This window comes from Jatropha curcas, chromosome 7 (assembly GCF_041381405.1).
Source record: "Jatropha curcas cultivar XTBG-Jc1 chromosome 7, XTBG_Jcur_1.0, whole genome shotgun sequence".
Lineage (NCBI taxonomy): Eukaryota > Viridiplantae > Streptophyta > Magnoliopsida > Malpighiales > Euphorbiaceae > Jatropha > Jatropha curcas.
In genome coordinates, this window is record NC_143157.1 from 22,625,043 (window position 1) to 22,652,984 (window position 27,942).

Sequence of the window (27,942 nt, forward strand, 5' to 3'; positions counted from 1 at the left end):
TGTCTTGTAATGTATCTTTGTGATTGTGAGTTATTACCAATTTTAGGAATTCTCCTAATTAATAAAATAAATAAATTTATTATCAATCAATTTTGATTAATATCATTTTTTTTAAATATAAATTTAAAATTTAGTTAAGCTAAAAATAAATTTATTTTATATTAAGTTTATTTTCTCAGTCTAATTTAAAACAAAATTATCTATAAGAATACAAAAATTCACTAAAAGCCTCAAAGTTCAACTTAGCTTACAATAAATTCATTTGTCAATTGGGATATTATATTATCTTTACTCTTCAAATTGCTCCCATTATGCTTTTATTTTAGGTTATGTGTAATTCAATGGTTATGCCATTTTGTTTTTGGTAGTCTTTGGACAAGATTGGAAAATAAACAAAATTACACTATCTCATTTTCAAACTATGTATAATATGAAAACATCAGACAAGAAATACTTAAAAAATACAGTAGTTTTTACTTATATACTTACATAGAAAGTACTTGTATTTCCGTCAAATATCAAATCAGATGGAAAGAAATTAGAGTTAGTAGATGATTTACAATGCTAACCAAACTTATCCACTTTTATATAAAGTAAAAGAGTAAAAATACACATAGATTCCTAAATTATATCTTAATTAAAATTTTTGCACATTTATTTTTAAAAATTACTATTGTATTTCTATTTTTGGTTAAATTCATTATCAGATCCTTCTGTCAAAAAAGTTACCACCTTCACCATTAATTGAATATATTTTTTGGATGAATACTTGTGTTTTTTCAGATAAAAGAACTCGATAGTAAGTTTAAGCAAATATTATTATCTTAGGTCATATTAATTTATAAAAACTGGGGAATAAGTGTTAATTGACTATAATTTAGAGACCCAACTAGATTTTATTCTAAAGTTAATTATTTAACTTCTTTCTGATTCAGAAGATAATAATTTAAATTATAAAACTTAAATTAATAACTTAGTATTTTATTTTATAAATTGGAGTTATTGGCCTTACTCTTGGTGGTTTTTGAATTTTGTTTTTCCAACTGTTGACCATCTTCTTTGATTGAGAGCGAGTCCTTTTTCGTTTTTCTTTTTTTTTTTTTTTTTTTTTTCTAATTTGCTTTTTCTATTCAATAAACACAGATAATTTTCAGATATGTTAATCTCTATATCTTTTAAGGCATAAATTTATTTTCTTTTATTATTTTTGTTTTCTTCACTGGTTTTCTTCTTCCTTTTATAGGATGAAAGAGTTCTTCATTAGTTGAAGAATTATGTCCTTAAGACTTTAAAATCTTGGAGTTTCAAAGTCAGCTTTTTTATTTTGGTACTTCTTGAAAGATCATGTTTTCTCGAGAAAACTTATCTTAAAAAATTATGGAACTATGTGAAGTAATTTTGCAACTGTAAATGGTAGACAGCATATAGTTCTTCACGATCAGAGAACAAGTAATAGAACAGAAAGTAGCTGATAGATTGAACAAGACTATTGAGAACGAATGTAAAAGAATTTCATTTTAATTCAATAAGCTTTTGCCATGCTCATAACTCTACAATTCCCGACACGAGAAATACATCGGTATCTAAATTCAAGGTGTATTTTTTTTTTTTTTCCTTTTTTTTTTCTTAACAAATCTATAATTTTTTCTGAAATGCTCAACCGGAAATGGATGTTATCCATCTGCACTCAACATCCGATGAGCATAAGCACAAGAAAAGAACTGAAACTCACTAAATATTACATATCTCACCAAATATCTCTCTGTACACATTTAACCATGGAGAAACACTTTCTACTGTACTACTTTTGCCAATTCAATTTGCCCACCATCATTTCTTTACCTTTTCTTCGGACGTTAAATTCGAACAGGCAATCCAAAATTTTGAAATGTTCTAATTTCCCCTCGAAGACCAGCAGTTACAATAACCATACCATAAGCTGACATATTTTGACTCATCCCGCTCGAAATATCCACACTAGTGCGGGGACTCCAAGTTCTTGTGGCTAAATTCAGTTTTTCCTCTGGCCATGTTGCAGAAATTCTGTCGAAGAAATAACCATTGGTTGCACTGCAAATAATTCCATTGAGTGGACTGTTCGTGCACCCTGATAATGATTGTGATCCTTCATTACCGCTTAATTCTTCAACAGGGGTAGGAGGATGATTGGCAACAGATACCTCATCGAGATGGTTATCGAGGCCATTCTGTTCTCCAGGATAAGTATCTTGTATTCCCCATGTGTCACCCATGCCAGGCCATGGAATAGCCATGGATACGTCTTGACAGTGGAAATGCTCATATGAACGCGTAATCGTAACACCTTTGCTTCTGCTAGTTCGAGAATCTGTCTCATGCTTCCATACATATACATAAGAATCCTCACTAGCAGAGACTACGTATTTTCCATTGGCTGTAAGAGAGGCTGAGATTTGGCTGTTGGTATTACGAAACCCTGTCACAGAATTATCAACTTCAGCTATAAGAATGGTACAGTACTATAGATGCTTGTTAATCTACTAGCATAAACTTGTATTTTGCCATCCAACAGAACTAGTGCACTACAAGACACTGCCTTAAAGAAAATCAACTCTGAGAATGAACTAATACACACAAAAATTTATCATAATTGACAGTTTGGATATTTGATTCATATAGTAAGCAAAGATGGCATATAAAATATGGTAAGCAAAGATGACAAAAAATTATCATAATTGACAGTTATAGTTGAGTTGAAAGCATTTCTTAGTTTGAAGGTAAAATATACACAAAATGAGCTCCATCCAATCAATTTCAAAACCAAATAATGCAGTTCGTTCTATACTATTATGTATCCTATCATCAAGGAAATCCACAATATGCTGGCACAGCACTTCTGTGTCATCACAAACTCCTATAAATGCCAACTCTATCTTGTCTTGGACTCTCTCTTACCACCTACTTCTTAACAAAAATCCATGCATCAACTCCACTCAACTTTAGCAATAGAACAAACTCACCACAAGTTCTCAAGATGTATTATAAATCCAAGAGTTCATCGACATTCCTTGTTAAATAAAAGGTTAGCATGAGAGAAAGTGAGAGAGATTATATAGAGAAGTTCACATCTTAGATTGAAGTATTCATTTCTTTAAATTCCTTAAATTGAACAACCATTTCAGTAAGTGTGAATTTGAAGATCTACAACTAAAAGAATGCTTAAATTAAGTTCCTGTTTATGAGGTAGCTATTAGGAAATATATTTTTCAATTGCAGCTGTCAGACTGAGATTTTGACGTTAATCCCTTCCCCTAAATAATGCTACAAAACTTCTCTGAAAGAGCAATAATGTACAGAGAAACCTGAGTCCTAAAAGTTTGTTCCAGAAACTTGCAATACCTTTTGCAAATTAATTTATGCACGAAAACAACAATATATCAGTTTTTCCAACCCAAAGCATGTCGTGACAAAGTTAGTCAAGTGAGAACCTGACTTTAGAAGGAACCTTCAAGTTTGGGCAATAAATTTGCCCTGAGTTCAACATAAAACATTCTTTTGATAGACAGTAACTCCCTTTCTTTTTTACTTTTTCTCTTTACCATTGTGGATAAGGGGGAGGAAAGAGATGGTAGGCACTATTGAAGAAAAAGGAATTTAGACATCAAAGAATTGTGTTGTTACCATGAAAGCTATTTGGACAAAGAGTTCCCTCTAAAGCATTCTCGTTTGCTTAGAAAGCCTCTTGAGAGGGAATTTTGGCAGTTGCTTATATGACAATAAGAAAATGTTGTTGAATGTACAATTTTCTCTGTAAAGATAGAATCTGCTAAGCACCAGTTCTTCATTCTTAGCAGACAGGAACTCTTCATTTCTTGGCATGTTGCACTTCTGGAATCAGGTAGATCTATTGAAGAACTTAGGAATGGAGCTTGATACTACGAAGGATCTAACTTTAGAGCAAGGCAAGGAATAAAAAGATGCAGGAAGTCACACCACAACTGTATTGTAAATAACTTAAGGGAGAATCGAAGTGCTTTAAAGAATGTGGTAAGCTGTTAGCAAAGTGTATAAGTTACCACCTCTCTTCCTTTGAGGTGACAGGAAATTTTTGGTTCGAGTGTTTTGAATAAATTTTGTTCAAAATATAAGCTAGTGGTTCTCACAAGTATCTGCAGTCTAATTTCGGTATTTCAATTAATGTAGTTTTCGCTTCCAATTACAAAATAACAGAAATGAAAATTGAATAGAAAACTACATGGGGTTGCACTCTAAGAATCATGGTACAGAACAAGTAAAATAATTGGCTACACAAGCAAAACATGATACGAAGGGAGAAAACAGATTTGGACAACGTCTAAAAAAATCAATAATAAAATAGCATGTGAAACAAATGAACTCATTGGGAGAGCTAACTGAAAAGCAAAGCTACTGGATCACCTATCCAACTTATAAACAGGCCCAAAAAGTTTAGTCAATTACAGTTTGCTGTCTGAATCAACTGTCAAGAAAAGTGCCACCATAAAAAGAATAGGATTTTACGTTCAAGCACATGCTTTACCTGCTTGGGTTCATGAATATCAGGTGCCTTCCTCAGATCAATACAGCCCCAGGCAATTTTACATTGTTTCACCTCAACACACGTTTTCAGAAAGTTCTAGAAGACTCCTAGAGTTTCACAGGGATAGTGATGAATTGCGATGATTCAACATATCTACAATCTAAGAAAATTAACTTAGCCCTTTTGACTTTGGATGCCAGAGAAAACAGACACCTAATCTCCTTGCAAATGTAAATCTGGAGAAATATAGGCGGTGCAGATGCTTAAAGTCCATTCATAATGTTCATGCTAGAGGTTGCTAGTTTTTGTAGCTAGAGTCAGGTATCATTGACTTAATCAATCAAATTGGTTTGCAAAATAAAACCTTCAGGTATAATGTAGTTCCATACAGCTAGAAATAACAAGAAAAGAAACAACATGCCTGCATAACCCACCTTTGAACTTGTGAACCAGATCAACACCATCAATAACTCGAACTCGAGAATCTGCTGATGTGATGAGCACTTCTGATGAACTTCCCCGTGCAAACTGTTTGTAAAACAGATCAAAGATCGGAAAGGATCATACATAGTAGTCACACAAGGAAAGTAATGACAAGATCAGCAAGAAAACAATCACGATGTTTTCTCTTAATAAATAAATCAAATACATGCTTATTTAGCTAAATAGTCAGGCTACCTGGAATCCAGTGATTTTTTTTAGATGAGACTTCTTCTTCTTATTCTGCAGATTAATTTCGCACTTTTGTTGCAACTTATTCTCTGAAAAGTAATATCAGATAAGGGAAGAAAAAGCAGTGAGTTGCAAATCAAATTAAACAACCAAGAGACAGAAAGAGAGAGAGTTTATCAACTTGTACCAGATGTACTGTATAAACGGCAGCTTCCCTTGTATGAACCAACAAGTGCACCCTTCAAAACCCCATAAAAAATCATTGAGCTAAAATCTTTTGCATGATATAGACAGGCCATAAACACAATTATTAACTGCAATCAACCTGACCGTCTGGAGTATAGCAAGCAGCAGTGACCATCTCATGTAAATCATTCCAATCAACAACTTGACGATCAGGAATGCTCCATATGCGAACCTTTGCATCTAGGGATCCACTAATGAAGTATCTATCATCGACAGGATTAAACTGGATGCAAGTTACTGTGACAAGAGAAACCATACAAATAATGCTAATTAGCAATACCTAATTGGTTCAATCGAAGGAAAGGATAAGGAGAGGGGAAGAAAATTAAGGGGAAAAAGGATCACGCTAAACCAATTCACAATTTAATTACCCTAAGAAGAGAATGAACCTTTCACAATGCAACTAATGGCTAAACCTTAAGTTAATTAGTGCTTCAATAAAGAAAAGGAGGAAGAAAAAAGTGAAAGGGGGAACCTTTTAGAAAAGGGGGCAAATTGTATCAGCAGACTTTTATTTAACAGGCAACAAAAGTACAGGCTAAATAGAGAAAGAGATAAAAGGGAGAGAAGCATTAGAAGCCATTGACAAATGTAGTTACCATAATCACTGTGTGAGAATACTTTCAAACAAGTCTTGCTCGACAAATGCCATAGACGCACTGTTTTATCCATTGAAGAAGAAAGCAGGTGCTGTGGAAAACAAATATCAATACAGTTAGGATATTCTGCAGATACTATTTTGTTAATTTGTTATCCATAAACAAGTTGATAAAGTCATCGACATATTTTTAGATTGTCTCCAAGATTCTGAAATCAAAAATTAAAAGGAATGAATGTCAAACTCGCCCTTAATCCTTCAAAAAATATCAGTACCAACTAGTGAGTTTTAAATCCTCAAATTTCTGATCCTTTCCCTCCCACATTTGAAGATGTAAATAAAACTTACATTCAAAATAAATAATAACTGTGTTATAATTTTTAAGATATAGGAAATTCTTAAAATGCTTTGAAGATGCTAAAATATAACAAATTCAGTAAGAAACCAGGAGTTAATAAACATTATAATGATGAAATTTCTGAACGTGCAGAGACTGTTGCTTTTCAGCCACAATATATTTCTCAATGCCAGAAAACTTAATATGACACAAGACATATGTTTTAAGATTGCAATATGCAGCTAACCCAAAGGAAAAGAAACTTTGAAGTACAAAACTAGGAGTAATTGACCAAATACATTACAAAAATACGCATAGCAACCGTATTTTTCAACTCTATTACAAGCCGGAAAAATAATGCCAGATTCTTCTTTCCTTCTCAGACTAGCAATATTCAGAACTTCAACTTGAATGATCCATAAACACTCATTTCTACCTTCAGAAATAAGTGTTCTTCTCAACAACTATACATATCACAACTTCATAACTATATCATGCTTCATCTACAGGATTGGTTTCTTCTTTACACCCCTAAACCTTTCCATTCATCCAACTTTAAGAAATATTTTAATGATTATAAAAATCAATTTAATCACACATGACATCATAAATGGGCCAGGAAGAATGAAGAAGTTCCCAATGGCAGATGCTAACGACCATTAAAAGATATGCATGGTACTAAGGATTATTAATTTCCTTCATTTTTTCTAGCCATTTTTATGATCGTCAATTAGAGAGGGTTCCTTTTACCACTATGTATTTATACAGATTTGGTAAGGGAACACATTCAATTCTTGTCTGTTCAATAAACTAGTTCCCAGTTCTTCACTTCATTAGCTTGGTAGCTAGCAAGGCTCATAACCCTGAAGTCAGTTCAAATCCCATCTCCTCAACATTGTTTTGTACCAAAATAAGTTAAAAGAAAAAAAAAAGGGTGGAGTTATATTCTTGTCCGTCCATTAAACTACTTCCCATTTCTTCTCTTCATCACATTGGGCAGAGCAGCTTGGTAGCTAGCAAGCTCATAACCCTGAAGTCACAGTTTTAATTCTGTGTCATAACATTGTTTTGTACATATTAGGTCCCATGTCCTGCCAATTGAGAAAATATTCACGAACTTCAAGATCTATGCAACAGTTCTCCAAGATTCAAAATGCTGCTTCCCAGCAACTTAAGATTGCCACATCAACACAAGCCAAGAATGACTATCTCATTCTTCCTGTGACAAATGTTGATAGAAGAAAATCAATCTTCCCCTTTGTAGCAGGCACAAACATGCCAAACCTGACAACAATACTGTGTTTGCTCCTAACAAGGTTCACAAACATGAAAGTTATTCCATAGGCAGTCAATATAGCAAAAGCAAGTTAGTATCCTTCCATGGAGACTCAATCTCAAATCCTGCTGCTATTTCATTGGACATGTGGAAATGTAAGGCTGTTAGACAACTTCTATGGTCCAAGCAACATTATTTATTCATATGCATAGATAAATGCGCTATGTTTGTAATTGCAGATAGAGTAAATTCTCAATACTATAAATCTAATATAAGTTCTCTAGCCAGTTCATAACAATCAACAGTATGTACAAACCCCTGTAAAGTTGAGGCTTTTGTTTGGCCTACTGCTATTAAAAGCAGATGCAAAGCAAAGATACATGCTATTCATTTTAATAGTTGCGATACCCATGGTCGTCTTTTATTGAATTGCCTCTGCTGCTATGCATCTTTGAAATGGGCTCTTAGATATATTTTTTAAATATAATTTTTAAACAAATTTAAATGGAATTTTAAGTTAGTTAATTTCACGGGTTCTGGGATGGAAATAAAGGGAAATTCCTATGGAACTACTCTTGTAGTTGTCTGGTGAATTTGAATAAGGGGAATGCGAATAGCTTTAGCAGAATCTATCCCGCAGTTATCATTAACTACAGTTGTCTATGTGCCTTCTTTATATGCAATGGGATCTTTAGAGGAGTTTCTGCAGTGAATTCAGTGATGAGTTTTTTCTTTGGGTTGTTTATTTATTCTATTTCTTGCTATGAGGAAACTTTATCCTTTTTACACTTTTAGAAAACTATGAGGAAAAAGAACAGCGCAGAAGACTGCAAGAACATTCATCAGCTTATATCTGAAAATCTCTGCTTAAATACCCTAAAATGAAAAAGAACTGGAAACAGAAGTACTTCCTCTAAGCTGCATTATATGAATAAATGAAGCTCATTTAAATGTATCAATGTAATAAAAAAAACAAATCAGCTGACCACACGGCTGAATCAATTTAACAACAAATGTATTCCATCACGAGGGGCAAGAAAGATCAACAAACACATAATAGTTGCTAAAAGAGGGGGAACATAAAGCACTAATTGTAAATATATATTCTGAAGGGTAAACAAGAAAAATAAAAATAGTAACTAACCTGAGACTTGGACCATGAAAGGTCAAGCACATCATCTAGATGTCCTTGAAATGAACAAATAGGTTTATCTGTAAGTGCAAACACGGTCTCTGGGACAACAATGTGGTCCAAGCTTAGAGATTTTCTACTTATAGATGGTCTCCCTCTCCTCTTCTTCTGATAATGACCATCTGGTGTCGGTGACAACAGAGAAGGCTCAGGTGACCCATTTGCTGTCAACAAGAAGTTAAAATTTCCATCTTCTAGTTTATCATTCAGCAACTCTCCTTTCCTCTCCATCTCTATGACTTGCCAAACATGAATCACACAATCCTCACCTGCACTTGCTAGATATCTCCCATCTAAACTAAATTTAATACTCCAAATGGACCCACTATGCGCCTGTATCTCCTGACTCTTATAAAGAGCACTCAATTCTTTGAATGATTTTCCATATTGCCTTACTCTTACCCTCTCTGGCCCATGAAATGACACATCTTGGCTATCATCTGTAGCTGAACTTGACCTTCTCCCTCCCTTATCAGACCCGGTATCCCTCTCATCACTACTTCTTCTCTCTTTCTGCCCCTTCACACTACTTGCCACACTCCTTATACTCCTAAGCCAACTACCCTTCTTTTTTAACTTTGAACCTGCACCTCCAACACTTCCATTGGTGTTGCAATCAAGGTTTTCTCTGTTACCATCCTCTACATTTTGTCTCCTCATCAATTCTTGCACAATTGGTGAATGCCCAACAGTCATTTCAAACTCCTCCATTGTCAACTGCCTTCCAGTCTCTACTTCTTTCAATTTGTTCCACGTACCATCTTCCCTTATCTCATTAACCACAAACTCTTTTCCATTATCGAGATTCTTAATAGTACACGCTTGGGTTGTTGTTGCTGCTGTACTAGTATTATCAATCCCACCAACCACACTACAATCTAGTTGCTCAATAAGGTCTCCCAAGTTAGCACTCGAGCAATTTCCATTCAAATTCCCATTAGAATTCGTGGAATCAGATCGATACATATCCATTTTTCTACCATATTTACCTGAAGGGGGCTTATTTGGGGAAAGAGCATTAGCTTTAGGAGGAGAAGAAAGATTGGTGGTTTTTTGGCTACCAACAACAACATCATTATTGTTGTTGTTTTTGTCATAATTGGAGTTACATTTATTTACATTAATTAAATCATTTGAAAGAATGCGAGGAGAATAAACAGACAACAAAGAAGAAGAAGAAGAACACGAATTAAAATTATCATTACACTTATCATCGCCATCTGCCCGATCCGCCCTCGAACCAGCACCGTCTGATTTAGACCGGATGATGCCAGCAGAAGAAGTACTCGAACTGGGTCGTTCCTGACTCAAATGATCCGATGAAACCGACCGATTAAAATTGAAATCCCCACCTTCTGGTTTAACCCGCGAAAGCGAAGGGTCAGAGCTGAGGCCCATTTGGTGAAGCAAACGTTGACGACGCTCGGACACCGAAGCAGGCTCGGAGATCCAAACATCGTACTTTGATAAGGGGAAATTAGGAATAGGAAATGAGTGGTCGTTATTATTATTACCAGGAGAGTTGGAGCTAGAATTGGAATGAGTCGGGTTAGGATCAGGTTCGGAGTCAGAGTTAGATGCCGAACAAGAACAAGACGAAGAAGCAATGCGATCGAGGGATTCGTAGAAATGCTCTTCTTCTTCTTCTTGTTCTTCCTCCTCCTCCTCTTCTTCTTCTTCCTCTTCTTCTTCTTCTTCTTCGTTGCGGTGCTTATGCTTAATATTGCTGTTCCTGCTCATTTCCTGGCGGTCATTGTTCGAACTAGTAGTTGTTCTGCTTCTCTAAGGGCATTTCATTTCCATTGGAGGAAACCAAATTGATTGGAAATGGAAATGGAAATGCCCAAAGAAACGATTGGGAACGAGAAAAGAGAAGGATTTGGAGGTGTTAGTGTTATTGAGTTGTGAAATGGTGTGTTTGGTTACAGTTATTTTGGTATTTGGGTTTTGAGTGGGCGATCTGTGGGGGATTGGGGAGATCGGAGAGAAGACAGATCCGATGAGAGAGAGAGAGAGAGAGAGAGAGAGAGAGAGGAGGGAACAAAGCCCTATGTATGTGCTGCTTGGGCGAGAGCGAGAGGGAGAGAGAGGTGATGTTTTTGTGTGTAAATGTGCGCGCGTGTGGAGGAGAGATTTACTCTTAGAGAGTGTGTTTTCTGTTTGGACTATGTTTCTTTCTAGTTCTTTTGTTTTCCTAATTTTTATTTTTATGTTTTCACCATAATAATAACTAATTAAAATAATCATTTTCAAAATATAAATAATTAAAATAATACCATAAACTACTGTTGATAATAGTGTAAAGTGCATAGTTACTTAATTAAGTGGATTTTTTATTGTTTAATTTGAAAAATAATCATTTATGACTTAGAAAAATAAATTTCTTCTTTTTAAAAAATAAATTTCTTCTTTTAAAAATATTTCTAAACCGGAAATTTCAATTGTTTATATTTATATTTTATTTCTTATTATGATATACTCATATTTGTCAATGAATATTTAGAATATTGTTAACATTATTATTACTATTGTTAAAAGTGGAGAATGAGGAATAGTAGGATATATATCTAGAGAGAAAAAATTTGATATTTCCATTGGAAGGTGTATAAAGAATTTAAGATTTAGGTTAAAAAGCAAAAACAAGCTTACAAAATTAAAAAGTTTACTTTTTTAAATAAAATTTTTTATTATGATAAAATAATATCATTCATCAATTTTAAGTTTTATATAAAAAAATATACGAAATGGTTTAATAGTCTAATTAAATATAAACCGTGTGAAATGTCAAAAAAAAAAATATATATATATAAACCGTGTGTGCTTAAGTAAGAAATTTGCAAATATATTTTAATTCAATATGTAGTATATAGATTAATATTGCTTTTAGAATTGATCAATTCCCATAATTTATAACTAATTTCGACCATTTTTTTATTATTAATTTTGATTAAAAAGAAGAAATCCAGAGATTAACCTATCTCCCTTTAATTCCGTTTTAATCTAATCTTTTTTTCAAGTTGATTTTAATTCGCATATGGACCATTAATATGTCTAATCCAAATTACTCATAAAATATTATATTTAAATTTCACTAAAAGATTGAAGTACTAATAATATTTAAGAGCACAAAAAAATTTCTCATTTTTCATATTATAATCACCAATTCCAAAAAAAAAAAATTACATGTTTAATATATTATTTATAAAAGAAAATCAAAATTATGCTTTATAAATTTTATATTATATTCTATTGGTTGTATGAAAATTTGTATGAAAGAGAGAGAGAGAGAGGAAAAAACTAATCCTAAAAACAAACATAGGCGTGCCCTTGTTACTAGGTACTCCCCAACTAGGTGGAGAGGGAAAATTCATGTTTTTTTTTTTTTTTTTTTTTTCTTTTTGTTATAAATTTAAATGCCTTTAATACACAGCAGGGGTTATTTTCGTAGGAGTAAATACTTTGTCAATTTATAAGCACATATCCCAAAAATTTTAAAGCCCTAGCATAATTCAGTCGTAGGCCAAATTTTTTATTTTTTTTCATTAATTGGAATTTAAATAAGGTACACCACTAGGGATAGGCATCACATTTTTTTTATTGAATTAATCAATAAATAAATTTCCTAATTATAAAGCATTAAAAATTAAAAATAAATACATAAAATTCAAACATCTCTAGTTGAAAAATGGGAAAGGTGGAACAAATTATTATTACATAAAAAATTCATGAATAATTATTAATCCCCCCAAAAAAAGACATGTCCTCAATGATAAGGTGAAGTTGTAAGTTGTTCCTGTTAGAACAACTTGGGCATTATTTCTCTCTCTTCCAGTTACCAAATACTAAACATAGACAGAGATTTGACAAGAAAATAAATTTATCCAAATTACAAATTTAAATTTATTTTATTATAAAATTTTAAAACTTGGGCTTTATTTTTTGTTAAAATGAAAATGGGTGTGGGCTTAGAAAAATAATGAAGCCCATTTAAGAAATGAAACTAATTTCCAAAACAGAGCAGTGGAAGAAGTAATGGTAGAGTTAAACAGGTTTAACTGAGCCAACTACTGTACTAACAAAAACCACAGAAATGGTGTCCAGCCCAAAGTGAAGTTGACAACCCCAAAGCTTTATTTCATCTGCATTTTGGGACCATTTTTATTAATGTTCCCCCATCTCTATAGGAGACTTCTTTTGCAAAGTGCCAGGGCTGTTGTTGTCAATTATTTATTATTACACTCAATTTAATATATATTTTAAAATGTTTTATATTATTATTATTATTATTATTGTTGTGTTTTTTAAACTTAAATTTCACAATAATTATATGAATTTTTTTTGTCTAATATTTAAAATTAGAACTTATTATTGATCTAATTCAAAGTAATATTATTAATTTCAATTTCAGTTTCGAGCCTCGTCAGTTTCGAACTGCAAATTTATTAAACTAAAATTCTAATTTCAATAAATTAATTAAACCTGTTTAAATAATATTTTTTAAAATTATTTTAATTATAATGCCAAGGAGATTTTATTAGCACTCATCATTAATGGTGTTCACAATTTAGTTTAATTGAGTTAATTAAAAAATAAATCGAATTGTGTAGAATATTGAAACTATTCAAATTGTACACATACAGTTTGGTTCAGTTTAAGTGATTTTAAAATTTATTTGGTTATATTTTAATTTAATATTCGACTTAATCTAAAAATAAATTTAATTATTTGAAATAATAGAATTATATTAAAAATTTTGTTAAATCACTTTGAAATTCTTAATAAAAACATCGATTTTTTAAGAAAAATTTTTTTGAATTAATTACAATATAAAATATAAAAGTTTCAAACGTATAAATGTTGAAACACAAATTGGAATCAAATTGTATTAGATTTTTTTTTTTTAATTTTGAAATTTATTAAAAAGAAATTATTGATGCAAATCTCAAGAAACGTTGGAGAGCCTAGAGTTAGGTCTCCTCTTTTTATTTGTAGGTCGAGGATGTTTAAACAAGTGAATGCAATAATTACTAATATGGGAGGATTTGTCTCATTGACAATTATGATAACTATCCATCTCCTTAAGAAAAAAAAATTCCCCTATAAAAAACTTTTTAAATTATTAAAATTTAAAATTGAAAATTTTTATTATATAAGTTAGATAAAAATTTCAATTCTCTTAGTATTAGCGATTTTGTAATTGTAATTTTGAAATATATGTTTTCTGAAAAAGAAAGAAAAAATAGTTATGTGGATGTAATTGTAAAAAAATGATATGTAGAGAGTATAGGGTTCTAAAAGAGGTATGTGCAGAGGCTAAGGGTAAGGCTAAAGGGGTAGACTGAAGAATGCATTTTCAACACGATAGGAAAGAGCAAAGATACAAATGAGATATCAGAAAAAGTCAAACTAATGCATTGTTTTGTTTTCTGTGTTTACTCATTACATACCTTAGTCACGTGCTCTATGGAGCTTCTCATTATCTGCCACACCCACTCCTATTTCCTATAACCCATAGACTGGTTGGGTTTTGCTTTGCCTCTCTCTCCCTCTTTCGTGGAAATTAATTGTTAGACGTTTAATTATTAATTTTTTATAAAATATTATATTTAATTTATAAAAATTAATTAAATACTATATTACGGAATATTATAAAAAAAAATAATATGTTAAACACAACCTTATCTTTATATCTCAAATTTTATCTGTTTTTTTTTTTCAATTTTATAATATTTGAACTTTCCTTTTTAGTATTAAATTTTAGAATTATTATTATTAATTCATATTCATCTAAGAATGATATTGAGGTAAAATTCTTCAAACAGGAACAACTCTAAATTTCAATTATTTAAAATAATAATTTTGCTTTCTTGTCTGTTAAAGTAATACGAAATTTGAAGGTGGATAATTTGGTACTAAACTATGTTTGTAGAAATAATTTCTTGTTTTCAATTTAATCCCAATTCAACGTATGATTTGAGTAAAAGAAAGAAAGGAACTTTATGGCTTGGTCCTTGTTGGTTGTTGTCTAACATTTTACCCACTGCTTTTGAATTTTTACAATCTATGTTCAATAAACATCCTACATGAAAGTTGGATAGAAGAAGCTTTTAATTAAAGCAAACACAAAATTAATTAATTAATGGCATTTTATGATGAAAAAAAAAAAAAAAGAATAATCACTATTAACCCTATTGGCTCCATTTTCATTTTACATACAAATTTAATCTAGCCATAAATGTATATTTGATTTAATTTAAAGTATTTTTCTCCGATACTAAAAAAAAATATATTCCTACTTTTCTTTGTATATAAAAAATAATAATTGCATTTTAAAGAAAAATAAATTTAATTTAATCAAACACAAATTTTTACAAGTAGGCTAATAATTGTGAAAAAAAATTATGTTTTAATAAAAGAAATCATGATTTATTTGTACATTATTAGGAAGCATAGCATAATAATTCAAAAACATCTACCCAAAAATAATGTGACTCAAACATGTTTGGTATCCAATAATTTAATTTCGGTTAGGGTTAATTAAAATCGATTATTTAAAAATAGGGAAGATACTTTTCCTTGTATCTCCAACCAAAGAAGCACTTGTTTCCCAATAGGGCCAAAAAGCATCACAACTCATTCTTGCACATGAAGTATGAGGAGCTCGTGCACATTTTTAATTTTCGGAGAGGAAGAAGCTTAGGAAGGAGAGGGTCGGTGGGGCTTAAACCCCAAATACCCAACTCATATAAGGTAAGTAACAGTCTAAGTTTCAGCAAATTTAATGTTAGAGATGGAGAGAAACATCGTTTTTTTTTAAAAAAAAAAAAAAAATTTAATTTAAGGACATTGACATTGTTGTTACTAAGAAGCAATATGTCTTAGTTGGATATGCTTGGTTGAGCATTTGTAACAAAACATCCAAAGTTAAAATCTTAATAATAAGGTGATATATGCAACATGTAAATTGATAGGCGACACTAATAAGCATATAAAGGCCACTGTTCATTTTGGGTTCATTGTTGTTTTTCCTTATAAACGTTATTTTCTATAACCGAACTCTAATCTTGCAGAAATTGTCTGTTAAACTCAAAAGCGGCTTATCACTCATGCTACTTTTTATAGAATACGCTGTAATAAATTTAAGTGTATATTTTTATTTCTTTAAATTTAAATATCGTGCGTCTGTGACTGTATATAAAGAAGCGAGTGCAAAAATTAAAAAGCATGGAAGGCGGAAAACAAACTTGAAATATATTGTTATATGGCAATAATGGACAATCCAATGGGGAGGTTAAGTTGTAGTAATGATAATAAAGGAGGTCTATAAGTATAGAGAAATTATTCATTTAGTATAGGCAGAGCATGTTTTGGAGCTCTTACACTACAAGTCTATAGCATTTAATTTGAAAGTGAAATTGTCCTTTGGCTATCTCCGCTCAATTAATTGGTTCATCTTCAAATTTATTTGGTATTTGGTATTAATTTGAATTTTGCAGATTGCGGGATCCATGTTACAGAATCAAGCCAAACATTTTTTTTCCTTTTAAAAAATTACATATTGTAATTATATAATTATTCATAAATTGAGAATAACACCCAAACATTTAAGTCTGGGCTATTAGACTTCTCCAAATACACTCAATCTAGCTTGGAAATGCTAAATAAAAAATTTCGATATATAATATATCATATTGAAGTCTTTTTTTGAAATAAGAAGAAATAAACAAGAAAAAATGAAAAAAATTATCATAGTCTTAGCAGTAAAAAAGAGCATTATTGCATCTACCTCTCTCAGCCAAGTTATTAGCAACATAATTTCTATCTCGATTCACATGAATATTTACATATCTTATTCTTAAATTCGAAATTTTATAATTTTCACATTAATAATCAGATCACGTTTGATTGACAACTACTAAAATAATTAATAGATACAAAAATAATTAACTTTAAGGAAAATGATCTTAATTTTACAGAGATCGCTTTTTAATAGACGGTTAAATCAGAACAAGTAGATTCATTATTATATAAATTTTATTTGTATAATTAAGAGTTGGAAATTCAAAGTTTGTATTAAGATTTAATTTTCTTGATGAGTTATAAAAAAAAAATAACAATTTGGCATTATAAGGTGGAACAAGTACATAGGCGATAGGCCACCGTCCTCCAAAATATACAAAAGATAATAGGTGCAACAGCAAGCGATAGAAGCTACGACCCAAAGCCACCGGCTTTGGAAGGTCGGGGTTGGATCATGACATAGATTTGCAGTTTCCCTTAAAACTTGAACAAAGTCAACTCAGTCATTTTGCTGACGTTTTCTTTGACATACAATAATACAATAATAATAATAATAAAATATTTGTTCAATAAAAAAAAGCTTTTCGTAACGAAACTGTCAGTGTCCAGACAACACTTTTTGTTAACCTGCCAAGCAACTAGGGATACTCCTGTCTTTTTATTATTTTCTCCTTATTATTATTTTATATATTTTCCATATATTATAGAAGATAATTTCTTTAAATTTCTTAATTAAAAATACGTTATTAATATCTTACTTTATTATATCAAAGATAAAATAAATTTAAAAACAAAAAATTGATGTTTTGTTTAAATAATAATATATAAAAGAAATTATTTCTTATTTGGGCTCAGAAACTAAAAAATAAAGAGGAATTCATTATTATTTCAATTTCTAATTTTTAAAATCATGACGTCTTCAAGATAATAATATTAATTAATTTATTTGTGAAGAAATAAAATCCAAGAACAAAAAGATTTAAATCATAACCTTCAAAATTAGGATTGAGCAAATATATCTAAAATCATCAAATCAATCCATCGATCAATTTAATTGGATTTTTGAAAAAATTTCTGGTTTGGTTCTGTTTTGAATTAAAAAAACAAAATTTCAAAAAATTTCAAAATCTATCTTAGCTTGATCTGAAACCAACCTATCAAACTCCCGAACTCTGAAAAAGGGATAAAGAAGGCATATGATAATAGGTTGGAGTGATTGATTGATTGATTGATTGATTATGAAATATAATGTAACTGAAACAATACCCAACGATAGCATCAAATCAAATAAAAGGCAGTGGACAAAGGAGTATCTAATAATCTACTGTGGACATCATCATCATCGTCATCATCATCAATTTCTACCTCTGCCGTCCGATGGGCCATTCTTCGGTTTACTTCAATTGTTATAGTAGTTAGATTGGCATACGTATCCAAGGAAAAATTGAAAAGAAAAAGAAAAAAAAAATGGCATACATTTGAGGTTTTGCCAAATGTGACGTGGATAGAACTTGTTGATTGTGTAGGAAGGAACAAAATAACTTTCATTAAAATTTTAATATTTTATATATAATTATATTAATATTAATATAAAAAATTGTCAAACGTACAAAAATTTTATGTTAAATTTTGCGAAATGTAAATAATATAATATATTAAATACAATTTAAATAATGAATATTGATATTATATATATTTTAGATATCATTAAACATGCTATAAAATTAAATTATGTGTAACGATTGATAGGTAGATTTACAATTGTACGAAATCGCAACAAGTAATAAAGGGAAGTACAGTAATGTCCCATAAAAATTATATACCAAATATCAGAATAGTGTAACTTACTATTATTTAAACCATAATAAGGAGAACAATTTTAAAAATTTAAATTAAATGAAATAAAAAAATAAAAAAAATCAAGTAAGATAATTTGATGAAAAAAAATTAAGGATTACATAATATTAATGATTTTGACTTTACTCAATTCTATCCAATTTATCCTATTAATTTTGATAATCAATTTTAATTATTCAAAAACCAGAAACAACCCTAGCTAAAGTCGCTAACAAATTCTCACAATATATTATTAGCTATTTTCACCCGATTTAATTATTTATTTCCCAATAGCACAATCAAACATAAATTAAATCATTAAGTTTTATGGTTGTTTATGAATTTATAACTTAAAGTCGTTAATTTATGAAAAATCCCATGAGCCAAACCATATGTTTTCCACATCAAGTTATTATTCTCATATAATTTATTACATATTTCTTATCAAAAGTCATCCTTCTCCCAATGTTATTAATGAAATAAATTAATCTCGGAAAGAAACTCTGTCTGAAATTATTAAGTTCAATAATAAATTATACCATGAATAAAGAAAAATAAATCTAATATTATAAATTGGAATCAAATTTAAAGTATATAAAATCTCTAGTATATGAATTTAATTCAACATAGTCATTAAATTAAACTCAAATAAACTTGTAAATAATTTCATAATCAAAATGAATATTAAAAATAAAACAAGATTAAGAGTTTAGAAATAAAAATTAATAACGAATAACGTGAACGACTTTCTTGAATCTTTACACAAATTTAAATGCTCAAAGTCTTAAAAGAAAGAAAACTATATAGTGAGAGTATAACAAAACATCCCAAGATCAAATGATGACAATGATGTTGTAGAGATTTCTCTTTATATAGACTTCATTAGGTGTCTTCGAGTCTAAATAGAAAAATTACTAACATACTTAGGAAGAAATATTATTTGAATAGGAGACTGGTTTAGCATAGTGTTTCTTCATAATTAGGAATTTTCTTTGACCAAATAGAGCTGGAGCTTTAATAAGGCATGTCTTCTATTGTTTCCATGCAACTTCACGCAGAAGACATTGCCAGACTTTGCTCTTCGCACGGGCCAAACAATTACTTTCGACCCACTTGAATATTCAACTTTCTTGAAAACACGACCAAATAGAGCTGGAGCTTTAATAAGGCATGTCTTCTATTACTTTTGTAAGAAATTTAATACTTTTCAATCAGCAGATTGATTTTCTCCGTTTAGCTACAACGGTTCTCTATTACTTTTGTTAGAGATTTAATAGTCATTATTTTACTCATGAATTAATTTTTTATTTTTACATATTATATTATATAATATTATTACTTTTTGTAAAATGTAATTTTAATTATCATAATTATTATTACTTTTCCTAATATTTTTCTTAATAAATTCATTTAATGTATTAATTGATTGTCTTAATAATTTTTATGTGTTGTGCATGCATGCTTTTCGTTATATGTTTCACTTTTAATTTATCTTATTTATTTTATTTTATTTATTTTGAATTATTTTTGTTCCTATTTTTATCTTTCTATGTAATTAGGTATTTTGCACCACTGCTAACTTATATAAATTGTATAAATTACAAAACTATAAATTTCTTATTAAAATGGATAAAACTTCTCAAAAAGTATTTAATACATTTATAATAATTAAAAAAAATTATAATATTAAAATAATATAGTTAGAAACATTTATTGTAGATCACACAGGATTAGGTAATATTGATGGCGAGGAAAGGATTCTTTAGGTCAAAAAAATTCAGTGAGTCCTACCCACAAACTATCACCATATTTATTATTAATATGGGAATTTGATTTGACATTTTTTTTCACATAAAGATTTGACATTATTATTAATAATTATTCATGATATGATTTGAAATGGAACCCTCCTTGCCATTATTGAGGCACACCTTGCTTTATGTGGTTCATATACTATTTTTAAATTAAAATATTTAAATAATTAGCCTACTTTATAAACTAAATTTCCATTTATTTTATTGATTAAAATCTTAATAAAAGAAGGTTCTTAATTTGCGAATTCCTTAATTTGGGAATTATGTCGTGATATGAATTTTTTAGATAAAAAATGAAAAATTAACTCGTGGTATTACAAGATTAATCCATGTAATTTAATGAAAAAATAACAAAAAAAAAAAGTTTTTGAGTTAATTGACATGACTTAGCAAAACATTTTGGGAAAATAATAATAAATATAAGAGGAACACACCCACGTGGCTTGATTCCCAACAGGCTGTTTAAGCTTGAAATAGGATTCCATTTCCCTCTTTCAAAAAAAAAAAAGAAACACAAGAAGAAATTTCAAGTTGTAAACAGTGATATAACATGTTTTGCACTTAAAATTTAATTAAAAAAATGTCCCACCATCTTATTATTAATTGAATATTTATGAAGAGTGGGTTTAGCATTTCTGGTGACAGAAATATTTTGGGTAGTGTATGAATTTGGACATTTTAATTAATAATTCACAATTTCCTTAATTATATATTAATATGACATATGGCATTAAACTTTCTTTTTTCCTTCCTGAAATCTTTAGTTGGAATTGGAAAACAGATCATGTAGTTTTTTATAGTCTAAGAAACTCTGGCAACTTTATTTTTACTCTCTATGATTTAAGCGTTGGAATATTCATAAGGCATTTTATTTTTCCTCTTGGTCTATCTTTTTTCTTAGTGAAATTAATATATCTTTTTATTGTATAAAAAAATTATTTATTTATCCATATATAATTTTCTTTTATGTTTTAGATGATTGACAAGTTTTTGTCCTTCATCTTATTTCAAGAACTGAGTTTGACATTTACTGGTGATAAATGCAATTGAATAATTATGCACTTAATGATTTGTCCATATGCCTTTTATGGTTCTCCCTTTCAATTTTTTTGGGGATGGTGGGGCTTCAAACAGTCTGCAGAGCTTATTGAGATTAAAATATAATTAATTGGGTTATTAATTACAGTAGAGTGGTAGTGATAAATGTTTTACTGCTCTATTAATTATCATTGGAGTTGACTCTATGTGTTATTATTATTGTAAAGTTTTGAAATTTATGGTTTGCTTTTCACTGCAAAAATATTCTAAGAATGCTAATAATATTTTTGAATGCATATGCATCAAATTAATATTAGAGAGTGTAGCTTCGAGAATCCAGATTGTTCAAGAATGATTTAAATTCGCATCTAAAGAAATCTCTTTCACCAGTTTAATTGAAAGTTGAGATTGTTTGAAGAATAATTTTAATTTTGATATCTAAAAATCTCTCTTTTAATTAAAATATTTTCAATTTAGTAATTTATAGTAATGAGAATAGAAAAAAAAAAAAAAAAGATTTGTATTTGAATTGAGAATTGAGAGATTACAATATGTCCTATGTAGTTTTCAGTGCAAGAATTTCTAGAATTTACAAGGTATCATTGTTCTTGTCTGAGCATAAAACAACTAAATAATTACCGGATGAGAATCTCAGATTTTAAATGTATATTAATGCTTATTTTTAATCGAGCATTACATATTTTAAGATGATTAGTAAATTCTTAATAATTTATCTAGCATTAATGTTAAATCTTAATATTAATCTAAAAGTTGTATTTATCAAATATCACAAACTTGAAGTTGGGAGTGGGATAGCTAACCACCACCTCTCTCATTCTAATCGGTAGGTTTCATATCCAAATTAGTGCCTACATTGTAACTTAAAATAGTCTACAATAGTGACAAAATTATTATATGATTGTATTTAGAGTCCATAATGGCTAGACAAGCCACTCGTGAGCTACTCGAGGCTCGGCTCGATAAAAGCTCGTTTAAGCCGAGCTCGAGTCGAGCTATCGAGCTCATTTAATAAATAAGTCGAGCTCGAGCTTGGGTCATTAGTTTGCGAGCCAGCTTTATCGAGCCGAGCTCATGAGCTAGTCATATCGAGCCAAGTCGAGCTCACGAGCTAGCTTAATACGACAAAATCAACTAAAGCTTATATTAAAACGACCTCGTTTGGTTAATAGATTTTGAACTTGAGCTCAGCTCGTTTATGGTTATCGAGCCAAGCTCGAGTCGAGTTCGAGCTTGACTATTTTTAAATGAGCCAAGCTCGAGCTGGAGCTCACCAAAGCTCGGCACAGTTCGTTTACAGTCCTAGAATCTATGGATTTCATCTACAAACAGTGAGAAAATAGAATAGCTATTCTAACTTAGTTCAAATCTAATTAAATATGAAATAACTATTCCATAAGTAAGAATTTCCTATCCCATTCAAAGCAAATCCTCATAAGTATAACTCCATTGAAGTTACCTCTAAAATGGGGATTCTCAAAAAGAAGAAACAGAAATAAATTCTATCAACTACACAAAAGACTCAAAATAAATGCTATACATATTTGATGGAAACAATTTCCAATCTTCAAATGTACAAAATTAGTGAAACATCAAATTATGAGATACATATTGCTATTGCTAAGCATTCTTTTCACATGATCTCATAAATTTATAGCTTCAAAAGTTCTTTTCATCAGTAGGGATCCAACACAATATGACAGAGAAAAGCTACTTGTATCTCCAACACAATTTTACCTTATAAATACCTAACTTCCCTTGCCATAAGTTTTATTTCCATTATTATTGAATTATTATTTGATCAACATTTTTTTTTTAAATTTTACTTTGAGAAATATTGAAAATCACCTACATTTGTTTGAAACAAATAAATATAAGATTTATTTTATTTTCAAATACAATTTGATTTGGATTTTTGTTTTACGTAAAAATTCATAAAATATCAAATTTATACACCCTTTGGTTTTAATTCATTATTTTCGAAACCAAGAGCCCAATACAATTTATTTTCAAATGAATTTTCACATGTGTCACTAAAAAAAAGCAGTATAATGCAATTGACATTATCGGTCGCAATAACAATGATATCGGTTGCTAATTCTACGATCGCACCTAATCTGTCGTAATAGTGCTCGTAGCTATTCTAAATGCGATCGGTATTTGATGTCGGCTGCTTTTGCGATGGATACAAACATGGTATAAAAATTATTCTAATTTTAATTATAGTAAATTCATTTGTAATATTATTAGTTAAAGAATTCTACTTTGATATGATTAAAAATATATGAATTTTTAAATATGCTATGATATCTTAGTATTAATTTACAAATAAATACTCTGATCTATTTTATTCAGAATAAGATTTTAAGTATCTAATAATACAATTGAATTGCTTCAACTCTGAATGCAAGTCTTTAACTGTCCAAAATGCATCCACAACAATGGTAAAATATCTTTCCAGGAGATATTGTAAAATTAATTTCTTACACCAAGAAAGAACAAGTTCAGTGACCCTACAAAATCCCATGACTCTGCACCATCAAATATTTACATTTAGGGAGATATTACAAAGGTTGAAACAGTAATATCAATCCATTCTTCATTTTTTTGGTACAATTGATGGAGGACCAACCATAATTGGACAATCTTGTATAGATTCAAATGTCATTCACATAATTTCATTATTGCCATATGAACACCTATTCAACATTATTCCTTATTATTATTATTATTATTACTCAATATAAATACATAATTTTTTCAAAAGACATATTTTTATACCAAATAATTTTATAGAAATAGTTTTATTATAAATTATTAGATATGTAATACTAAAATGATATTTAGTATTAATTATTAACTAACAATTCATTTGAGTCACTCTTCCAATTTTGTGAAACAATCCAAACTACCGATGCACTATTTAGATTAATTTTGTGACTGACACTATTTTTCGTTTCCCATTATTTGTAAACTCAACTTAAAATTAATATCAATGAATAATTTGAAAAAAAAAAAAAAAAGACTTTGTGCTAAAAAAAAAAATACTATTCATGATTTGCAGTTTGCTACTTTTCATTTTATGGGCTTCGGCCTGTTTTGTGCAGACGAGAAAAAGAAAATGGTTAGCTTTTGTCTGTTGTAGGGTTAGTGTTTTGAAATGCTTCAGTTCAGCCCATTATAGAATTTTTTTTTTTTGAGAAAGAAGAATCAGAAGCTTTCTCTCAGTAACCTTTATTATTGTCTCTAACAATAATCAATCAAATCCTGTGTAAATTTTTTTTGACAAGAAAACAAAAATATCCATATTTTTACACAATTTATAAAATTTTAATTTTTAATTTTTAATTTTTAATTTTTTTTTTTGTGTTGGGGTGATGCTGCTCCTAGCCTCTCCCTCCTCCACTGATCGTAGGAATGAGCAAAATAACCGAATCGAATAGAAAATTAAACACCTCTACTGAATGGATAAGAGATTAAAGTCCATGAAATTGAGTTAACCAATACTATGTTAATATTAACGAATTAACTAGATATTTTTCTGCTTTTATATATTTTTTATAGATTAATATTTATTTGATGTGAAATTTTGATCATACCATGTAATGTATTGTTGAATTTTTAAAATCTTTGGCCTGACAAAGTTCATAGTCCAGATTTAATCATGATGTATCATGCCAGTTCGTCAGATAATAGAGTGATGATTAAGAAAATAAAAAAGTAAAAAAAAAAAAAAGGTAAAAGAGAGGAACGATTTTGTCGACTAAAAGGAAAGAAAGAAAGAACATGGTGATACTGATAAAAGAAGCAAAAGAACATGACGATACTGATTTAATTTCTTTTTTTCTCAAAAGGAAAATGTAATTATTAGTGGAAAGGAAAAAGAAGAAGTGCAATAGGAGGCATACCGAATTTGATGAACTGAAAAGGGAAAAAATATTAGTCTATTTCTGCATCACAATTCACATATCAACTTCTCTAATATTTGTTAATTTTAAAAATAAAAATTAATGAAAGTTTTTTGATCAACTACAAGTTTCCGATTAAATAAGATAAAGCCAATATTACGTAGATTCTAAAATTTTGAGTAAGTGAATAACTACGAGTATATAAATAGTTAATTTAGTTTAGTTCTGAACCGAACTGGATCAAATTTAAAATCAAAAAACTGATATTTGTGGATATTAAACAATACTTTTATATATTAAAAACCAACCCAAGTTAAATCAAACGAATTCAATTTGGTCGATTCAATTAGTTCACTCAAAATCTACATCTCTCTAACCACCGTTCCATGAATCCCACATCGGATTAAAACATAACATAGTCTTACCTTATAAACATAAAAAAATATAAACATCTATTAGATTGAGAGTCATCTTAATACCCATAATTGGTATTAGAGTTGGTTAAATAATCTTTAACCTAGCTCTGATACCAATTTGGAAATTAATATGAATCTTAATTTTTTATGTTAATCTAATAATTTTTATTTTATTTCTTAACTATTTTGCTTATATCACGTCGAAGAAGAAAAAAACTCATGATACAAACTACAATAAAGCTAATTAAATTGAAGTCTTCGTTGTACATGAAATGGAACTCAAGGAAGATAATTGAGTAAATTGATGCAGAGAGAGGTGGAGAATTAAGTCACTTCTATACATGACTATAGCGCTTTAAATGAGCTTATTTGTAGGTTCCCATGCCTACACCAGTTTCTCCACCATAAGGCTTGAAGCCATCTCTGGCCTTGGAATAGCTAACATAGTAGAATTCAGAAACAATGGCAGTAAATAAAGTAAAAGCTGCTCCTGCTCCAAAAACTCCTTTCCTTAATGTTTGGCAATCTGGAGGATTGTCACTGAAAACTGTCCTGTATTTGGTGTGATATGCATTCCTTACTGAACCCGCCAATAAACATACCTCAGCAATGAAGAAAAATACCCTGATACACAAATTTGCAGAAAAGATCAAATCAACATTAGAATAAAAAAACTATGGCATGTATTTCTATGGCGACTGCAATTCTTAAAACTTTCAAGTTTGCAGGTAAAGTTCACCTGGAAATGCAAATCCAGTCCATTTGAAATTTAATTTTTTGAAAAACAGGTTTCTGTCTCAGTGTCAAATGGATTCTTACAGATTTATAATACTTGTCTAGTTCTACATTGGATATAGTAAAATACCAGCAGGTAATGAAGAGAATAACAGCCCAAGCTCTTGAGCCTCCAGGATTTAAAGGCTTGCCGCAGCAGAAACATTGACTTGCCACCATTATAATGACTTGGCTAACCATAAGGAACAAGAATGCACCAACACCATACCCAGTTGCAATGTCTGAGTCATACACACAGTAATTATAATTTACTTCAGAATCCTGTTTGATTACAGCCTGCAAATTAAACAAGATCATTATTACTTTGCAAAATCATCAATAATGCCGGCAAACAAATCAATATTATGGCTCTTTTCGACATTATTATTACTAACAGCAGATTTTGAATGAAAATTAAAAATAATTTTTGTGGGCTGATTATAAACATTCACATTTCGAGTAAATTAACTGGAATTAGTTTCATTTGCTAATGAATTTTGTTAAAAAAGTTCATCTGTAAATGAATTTTATGCTTATTAGATTTATAACTTGTACTCCTTTCACGTATAGAATTCATTTGCAATCTATTAATTTTGATAGAATATGTTTAAACGTAATGAATTCCATAGAATTAAGAATATAAAATCTCAAATGAAGTTCATAAACAAGAATTCCAAACAAGATCTTAAGATTTCTTTCCTTTACTTCCTGAGCCAATAAAAATTTCCTGCCATTACTAATGGTAAGGAAATTTCGGAAAAAGAAATCAAAAAATTTATTGATTTTCGTATTAACTTGATTTCTAATCAAAGATAGAGTCCATAAAAATCCGGGATTTAATTTGTTTTTATTTTTAATTAATATAATCAAGTTCTAACGAGATTCAATATATACATAGACACTTACAGTGCTTCTTCTCTGCTCAGCTGCAACAGCCAAACCGAATGCAATGAGATCGAAGATGAAGACTGTAATTAAAAGAAGCTTTGACGCCATAGCTTATGAAGCTTCACTAGATCTTTCTCTTCTGATCTCTCAAATCTTGGATTTCTATCTAAGTATAGAAGAAGAAGAACCCAAGAAACTTTGAAATATAAGGAAATAGTGTAAACCAGAAGAAAAATGAGATTAGCTAAAGAAAAAGACAGAGCACCAGTTCAGTTGATTGAAAATGGGTGTTTTAACCACTACTCTTTATTAAATTTATATGTACACCTTATCTTATGGTATGGTACAATTGCTTATAGCAGAAGGTACAAGTGCTTTTTTGCTGATAATTATTTTTTAACAGCAAGTAAGGTAAGTTAGTTGACAAAGAAAATAAAAAAATAAAAAGAAAAAGACCACACCAGAAAATAGCTGGAAAACAGTTGGTTTCAGCTTGATGCAACTACTTGTCGGTGGAGAGTAGAAGTCATGCTTCTATATTACTGAGATTCAATTTTTATTTAGTTCTCCTTCATGAATTTCACATATGGCC

At 29.9% G+C, this 27,942-nt stretch overlaps 2 protein-coding genes across 2 annotated transcripts; both read right to left on the minus strand.

Annotated features, from left to right (window-relative positions):
* Positions 1-1,489: 1,489 nt before the first annotated feature.
* LOC105644243 (Transducin/WD40 repeat-like superfamily protein) lies at positions 1,490-10,964 on the minus strand. Its single transcript, XM_012229529.4, has 7 exons — positions 8,811-10,964; positions 6,055-6,145; positions 5,535-5,692; positions 5,397-5,448; positions 5,216-5,298; positions 4,972-5,065; positions 1,490-2,455 (listed from the first exon to the last, which is right to left on the minus strand). The coding sequence occupies exons 1-7, from the start codon at positions 10,596-10,598 to the stop codon at positions 1,857-1,859; spliced, it is 2,865 nt and encodes a 954-aa protein (XP_012084919.1). The 5' UTR covers positions 10,599-10,964; the 3' UTR covers positions 1,490-1,856.
* Positions 10,965-25,908: 14,944 nt separating this feature from the next.
* LOC105644242 (fiber (DUF1218)) lies at positions 25,909-27,630 on the minus strand. Its single transcript, XM_012229528.4, has 3 exons — positions 27,369-27,630; positions 26,554-26,759; positions 25,909-26,312 (listed from the first exon to the last, which is right to left on the minus strand). Exons 1-3 carry the CDS (start codon positions 27,456-27,458, stop codon positions 26,054-26,056), a joined length of 555 nt encoding a protein of 184 aa, XP_012084918.1. The 5' UTR covers positions 27,459-27,630; the 3' UTR covers positions 25,909-26,053.
* Positions 27,631-27,942: the final 312 nt, after the last annotated feature.